General features: G+C 48.3%; 1 protein-coding gene across 1 annotated transcript; it reads left to right on the top strand.

The window, feature by feature from the left end:
* Positions 1-221: 221 nt before the first annotated feature.
* On the top strand, positions 222-6,800 carry zbtb11 (zinc finger and BTB domain containing 11). The gene is made up of 10 exons (XM_011614486.2): positions 222-788; positions 1,252-1,481; positions 1,582-1,813; positions 2,239-3,245; positions 3,460-3,765; positions 3,857-4,271; positions 4,415-4,532; positions 4,650-4,808; positions 5,806-5,981; positions 6,055-6,800. Exons 1-10 carry the CDS (start codon positions 476-478, stop codon positions 6,582-6,584), a joined length of 3,486 nt encoding a protein of 1,161 aa, XP_011612788.2. The 5' UTR covers positions 222-475; the 3' UTR covers positions 6,585-6,800.
* Positions 6,801-6,850: the final 50 nt, after the last annotated feature.

The raw sequence follows: 6,850 nt of genomic DNA, 5'->3' as shown, positions 1-6,850 counted from the left end.
AGCAGATGGAGCTTTATTTCAGTGTGTAGTACTGCTTTTAGAGGAATAAATGGTCAACATATATTAAAAACCGATAATATGAAACTAGGCATTAAACTGTATCGTTGGCTTCCTTCAAAAACAATAATATGTGTTGTTGCTATACAAAAGAAAGCGTTACGTAACATTAAAGTTCAACAGCAGGGGTATTAATAAGTCCACAAGTGCCCTCTTGTGGTAGCTTGTGCAAAGGATGCGCATCCGCTTTTGATTACGCTGTTTCCGGTTGTGCAGCAGCCATTTTGTCTGTTCTAGCAAGTCTGACGGATACTGCAGTTCCACTTGGACAAACAATTAAAAATGTTCTTATAACGTTTGTATTGGGGAATTCTTATTCCTGAGGTAGTTTTTAAAAAATCGCATCAATAAATTTAGGTCGCATTCGATTCTAGATTAAATCACAATTCAACGTGGATACCGTGAAGAGGACAGAGACATGTCGTCTGAAGAAAGCTACTTGGCCATCATACGCTATTTGACTGATGATCGAGAGCCATACGCACCGGGGACGTCTAATAATACCAAAAGGAAAATACGCAAAGCAGCGGCCTGCTATGTTGTGCGAAACGGTGTTTTGTATTATCAACGTCGACTGAAAGGCCAGAATGCTTTCACGGAGCTGGAGGTGGTGTTGCAGGACAGCCGGAGGAAGGAACTTATCGACGAGGCGCACGTTATGAAAGAGAGAGGGGAGCACCTCAATCAACAACTTACGTGGGAGGCAATTTCGCACAAGTACTGGTGGAGAGGTAATCTGTATTAATTGAAAATTGGAAGCATTTGTAAGTAGTTGAGTTTGGTACGCAAATAGGGGAGGCACAAATTGAAATAAAGCTTCAGCTGTAGGTGTAATTATGTCTCCCTCTAGTGGCGAGTTAAACTGATACAGGACAAACATTCCTTATTTGTTTTACCGCAAAAACGAAAATTATGCTTCAAGAGCAGCCATAATAATTAAAAAAAAAAAGCATGGTTGTCAATCGTGAAATAAAAAAAATCTTAATTATGAGAATTTTTTTAAATTAAAGTATCTCGTTTTTAAATAATATCATGTATACAATAATGTCAGAATTGTCTAAGCGTATTCTTGGTGTATTTTCTGTTACCCTTTTTACTAAGTAGGAAATTGTTGACATTGACAGAGCTCCTAATATGTATCATTCTGCATCTTTGACTTACCTCCTAATTTTGCTGTTTTATTTGACATCCCAGGTGTTTTGAAGCAGGTCAAAGACCACGTCAAAGCTTGTGCTCAGTGCCAGAGCAAACGGAGTGCGGATGATATTTCGGGATTCCGGGTCACCTCTCGATCAGACCGAAGCAAAGAGGGCGCGAGTGAAAACGAGGAAGAGGAGGGGGCAGATTTCTTATTCTCAGCTGACTCGTCACCTCAGCCAATAATAAAGGGTTCCAAAACAGCCACCAAACATGAGTTGGTCTTTGTACGTTCTGAAATGTTCAAAGATGTTATGATTACAGAGATGCCCTTTTGTGCCCTTTGCAGTAAATCTTTACTAATCTTTGATTGTATTTCCTCTTTAGGTGGACAGCAAGGGCGAGGTGAATCAGTTCCTGCCCAAACACAGCCAGACTATGTTGGAAAAGCTCAACCGCCAACGCCTCAGTAATCAGTTTTGTGACATCACTCTCTTAATTGAAGGAGACGAGTTTCGTGCACACAAAGCCATTCTGGCGGCGTGCAGTGAATATTTCCATGAACTCTTTTTTGAAAGGGGTGCTGCTTCCACCCATGAGGCTGTGGTGGACCTCTCTGGTGAGACTACATTTTGTCCTATTTGCAGTACTACTCATTTCCACATCATTCTGACAACAAGACACCTTAAAAATGGAAAAATTAGCAAAATAATTTTATGGAGGTATTACAATGGCCATAAGAATAAAGGTCTGTAAAAGTCTTTAAAATAAAGTTTAAGTTCAGTACCTTAGTGCATTTTCAGAACACCTGTAGTTGTGTTGATTTTCTTCTTCATGTAATACTAGATGATAATATAGAACTTTAATATTAGATCTGTAGATACTCTTAACAATATAAAATCAACTTTAAGTAACGTAAAAGGTGACTGACTTTATCTGTCTATCTCAAGTGTGGTCTTCTGGGCTTCTGGGTTCAGTGGCTTTTTATTAAATAATGTTTTCCTGCCTCAACAGAAGACTTATAGAATGTTTTTCTTCCTGCAGGTTTCTCCAAAGCCAGCTTCCTCCCTCTGCTCGATTTTGCCTACACCTCCACGCTCACATTCAATTTCTGTATAATGGCAGATATTGCCAACCTGGCAAGACATCTGCTGATGACGGAAGTATTGCAGATATGCGAGCACGTCCATAAACAGGTGGAAGAGAAGAAAATCAAGGTGTATCAAAAAGGAGACGTGCACACCGTTGTATCGGGTCAGCAGGCTCCTGTAGAAGACTCGATACCCGAGGCCTATGTGGTCACGCTGCAGGATGATGGCCAGGCGGTGGTGACCCAGGGCAGAGTAGCTGTAGCTGGGGAGCAGTTGGCGTTTGTGGAGACTCCAGAAGGGGCCTACATCCAGCAGCAGATGATCGTGGCCGCACCGGTTGTTGCTGAAGCCGTTGCCGGGGACAAAGAGCATCATGGGAAGGCTGTGCAAAATGACACGGTTACCCTGGTGACTCAAGGCGCCGAGGTTCAGCCGGGAGAGACGGTGACACTCATCACAGGCAGCACTGAGGGAATGGAGGCGGAGACGATGACCGTGGTCACCCACAGCGGCCAGGCTGGAGCCAGCGAGTCTCTGGCCATGGTCTCAGCCTGCCTGGCCATGGAGCAGCCCCCAGCCGCCGAAACAGCAGCTTTTGTCATTCACGTGGACCCAGAAAAGGCTCCGTCAGAGGCCGCCAACCTGGAGTCTGCTGCAGCGCCCGAAACGGCCGCGCCTCTGGAGGATGCCGAGTCGGCACCTAAACCTCAGAAGCGTAAACGGGGCCGTCCAGCTAAAGTGAAAAAGGATGTGGAGCTGGAACCTGCGCCCGTGGAGGAAGAGGTCCCATCTGCTGACGAGAGCCAAGGAGACCAGCAGGAGAGCCTTTCAGATGACCTGAACAGGAGGCGACTGAGGCAGCGATCCATTGCCGAGGGCGGTTATGCTCGTCTCCATATGGGGCTTGAGGAGGAAGAGGAGGAGAAGGGCGCAACTCCTCCACGTGCCGTCACTCCAAAGGTATGCTGTCACCCCAGCACAGCCAAACTACATTTAGACTGCTCACGTCTGTCTCATAACACACTTTCAGGGTTTAAAATGAAGGTTTGTTCCGCACAAATGATAACAGCAGTCATCTGTCAGACTTTTATTCTTGTAATCTTCCAAACTGTTGTTCAATGTTTAAACTTAAGGTAATCACAGATGGATACATTAAACAAGAATATGGTTTTAGGCTGCTCCGAGACCGGGCAAGAGGGGAAGACCACCGAAGCATCCAGTTCAGAGTCCGGGTGCAGGACAGTCTGAGACGGGGGGACCCCCAGAGGGAGACCCAGAGGCTCATTCAGTGGACGGCAAGGCGGTGGAAGAGGTCAAAACTGATGCGGACTCTGAGGCTGCAGCCGCAAAGAAGACCCGTGCAGAGGGCGCCGTCACCGGCGAGCACACGTGTCCTGACTGCGGCATGTCCTTCGAAAGGAGATACTCCCTCATCATGCACACGCTCAAGCACGAGAAATCTCGCGGTTACAAGTGCAACGTAAGCTACAACCAGCATGTCTTGTTCATTATTGCTGTGGGGGCGGGGTAAAAAAAACCCCACTGACCACTCTTCTGTGTCTTTACTGTAGCTGTGTCATAAGGAATTCCAGTATGCGGCCTCGCTCCGCCCTCACCTGGCCCGACACAAGCAGCAGAGCAGCCACCGCGCGGCGCTCGGCAAAGCCCCGCCAGAACCCCCTTCGGAGGGGAAGGGCGAGGGCGAGCTGGAGGATAAGGCCCAGTCGCCGCACACCAAGAGAGAATTCGTCTGCGACATCTGCGGCAAGACCTTGCCCAAGCTGTACTCCCTCCGGATCCACATGCTGAACCACACCGGGGTGCGGCCTCACTCCTGTAAGGTGTGCGGCAAGTCGTTCACCAACAAGCACAGCCTGAGCGTTCACCGCACGCTGCACGGGCTCACCAAGCAGTTCCAGTGTGAATACTGCAAGAAGTTATTTGTAAGCAAGAGGGGCATGGAGGAGCACACCAGCCTCCACACAGGTCAGCCTGCTGTCCACGTTCTTTATCCCTCAGTAGCAAACCGTGTTGTCATTGCAGTAATGAAGAGGAATTCAAACATTCCCGGTTGCGGTTTGAGTCTTGAGTTGAAACTCTTTTGCTGTTTCCCTGCTTGGATACAACAGGCGAATCAAAGTACCTGTGCAACACGTGCGGAGCGACTTTTCACCGAGCCTCGGCCTTGAGCAAACACCTGAAGAAGCACCAGCCCAAACCTACCGGGCGCGCCTTCGCCTGCGTTCAGTGAGTAACACTTTCCATCGGATCGAGCAGCATCATCATCATCATCATCATCATCATCATCTCTGAGCCGGTCACTGAGCTCATCTATTAAAGTGCCGTCCTGTCTTCCCGCCTCAGCTGTGACAAGAGATTCTATGAGGCAAAAGATCTGCAGCAGCACATGAACAAGCACATCGGTCTGAAGCCTTTCCAGTGTCAGGTGTGCGGGAAGTGCTACAGCTGGAAGAAGGACTGGTACTCGCACGTGAAGTCGCACAGCGTCGCGGAGCCCTTTAAGTAAGTCCTGAAGTCTGAGCCGCATGATCGAAACCCACACTCACGATTGCTGATTGTGTTACATTATTATGTGGCTGGAATTATTAAACAGGCTTCTCATTTATGTTGAGCTGTTACGAGAGAGGATTTACTGTGATTCATTACACAACTGTACTTTAGGATAACGTTCAGGAAATACCACCAGTTAATCTCATGCTGGTTCCTTGTTACTCTTACTGGTGTATTTGTATGTACAGCTGTATATGGGTGAAGGCAGCGTACCCCTGTTTCACCCCCTTGTCAGCAATTTAAAGGTTGAATAAACTGTTTAAGGGTACCTCAGCTGTGCTCTGAAGGTGTTCTGGCACTTCTCCCTACTACCAGAACGCCTCCTAAATTTTGTCCGCACCGGGGCTTGAACCGACAACCCTCCGCTTCTCAGCCACAGACCGAGCTACTGCCTTAAATATGTATTTAAATTCCTGACTTGAGAAGCTTGATAAGATATCGCCCTGGTGATAGTTTAGCCTCAAGGTGTAGCTCGCTCAGAAATGTGATACACTGAGGCTCATTTTAACGCTGTTTTATAGTCGGGAATCTTATGAAACCAGAACCGTACATTCATAAAGGAGAAGGAGCACCTGTTAGCATACTTGGGACTGATCCCTCTCAGTCCCCCTCTCCTCTCCTCTCCTCTTCCTCCTCCTTCCTCTCCTCTCCTCTCCTCTCCTCTCCTCTCCTCTCCTCTCCTCTCCTCTCCTCTCCTCTCCTCTCCTCTCTCTCTACCCAGCCGGCCATCAGCAGGAGGGTCCCCCTACATGAGCCTGGTCCTGCTCAAGGTTTCTTCCTGTTAAAGGGGAGTTTTTCCTTGCCACTGTTGCTTGTCTGGGGTCAGGCCCTGGGATTCTGGAAAGCACCTAGAAACAATTTTGATTGTAGAAGACGCTATATAAATAAAGATTGATTTGATTTGATCCCTGCTCTGGAATCTGCGTATTGATCACGTATGTTCTTGCAGGTGTAACGTGTGTGGAAAGGAGTTCTATGAAAAGGCTCTGTTCAGGAGACATGTAAAGAAAGCCACTCACGGGAAGAAGGGCCGGGTCAAACAGAACCTGGTGAGGGAGTGCGAGCAGTGTGGGAGGAAGTTCACTCAGCTCCGCGAATACAGACGCCACGTCAACAACCACCAGGGTGAGACTCTGGGCCTGACATGAGTAACTGAAAGCTGCTTATGATTTATCTATCTATTTATTTATGTTTGCAGGAGTGAAACCATTCGAGTGTCTCACCTGTGGCGTCGCCTGGGCTGACGCCCGCTCTCTCAAACGCCACGTCCGCACGCACACAGGCGAGCGACCGTACGTGTGCCCCCTGTGCCAGGAGGCCCATATCGACGCGCGCACCCTGCGGAAACACATGGCCAAGTACCACGTGGACAATCTGCCCGGAAAGATCATGCTGGAGAAAGACACCCTCCAGTTTCACAACCAGGGCACGCAGGTGGAGCACGCCGTCAGTATTCTGGCGTCCGATCTGCCCCCAGAGCTGCGACCAGCCCAGCACCAACCCGCAGAAGAGATCGAGACGGTGTTGATCACCGAGGAGACGGTGGAGACCATGGAGGCCGTGCAGGCAGCAGAAGGCTCCATGGCAACTCTCTCGGATCAGGGAATCATGCAAGTGGTGAACTATGTTTTGGCCCAGCACGCCCTGACGGAGACCAAACCGGAAGGGACCCCTGACCTGATTCAGACCATGGAGGTGGAGGTCGCTCACGTGGCAGAAGTGGAGTGACCGTTCCTCCCTTCACCACAAAACCATCCATGTTTGTTCAAACCCTCTGTAAAAATTGTAACTCAAAGTTATTAGCAGCTAACTATTTTTTGGCAAATGTTCATTTTGTAATGTACATAAGTTAATTTGGGGGAGTGGCGTGTTTATTGTGTACATAAATAAGTGGATAACCTGGGTTACACAAAGGTTTTGAATAATAAAGGAATCGCTGCAGACGTTTGGTGATTGACTTCTACCGATGCTTGTGCGCCCACTGGTGGTCAAGG

Source organism: Takifugu rubripes, chromosome 20 (assembly GCF_901000725.2).
Source record: "Takifugu rubripes chromosome 20, fTakRub1.2, whole genome shotgun sequence".
Taxonomy (NCBI): Eukaryota; Metazoa; Chordata; class Actinopteri; order Tetraodontiformes; family Tetraodontidae; genus Takifugu; species Takifugu rubripes.
The sequence above is the reverse complement of the archived record's forward strand: the minus strand, read 5'-3'. Positions and strand labels throughout refer to the sequence as shown.

Coding starts and splice junctions, on each gene's coding strand:
- zbtb11 (XM_011614486.2), top strand. CDS start 476: ATGTCGTCTGAAGAAAGCTACTTGGCCATCATACGCTATTTGACTGAT. Junction 3,766..3,856: donor CTCGCGGTTACAAGTGCAAC/GTAAGCTACAAC, acceptor TCTTTACTGTAG/CTGTGTCATAAGGAATTCCA. Junction 4,272..4,414: donor GCACACCAGCCTCCACACAG/GTCAGCCTGCTG, acceptor TGGATACAACAG/GCGAATCAAAGTACCTGTGC.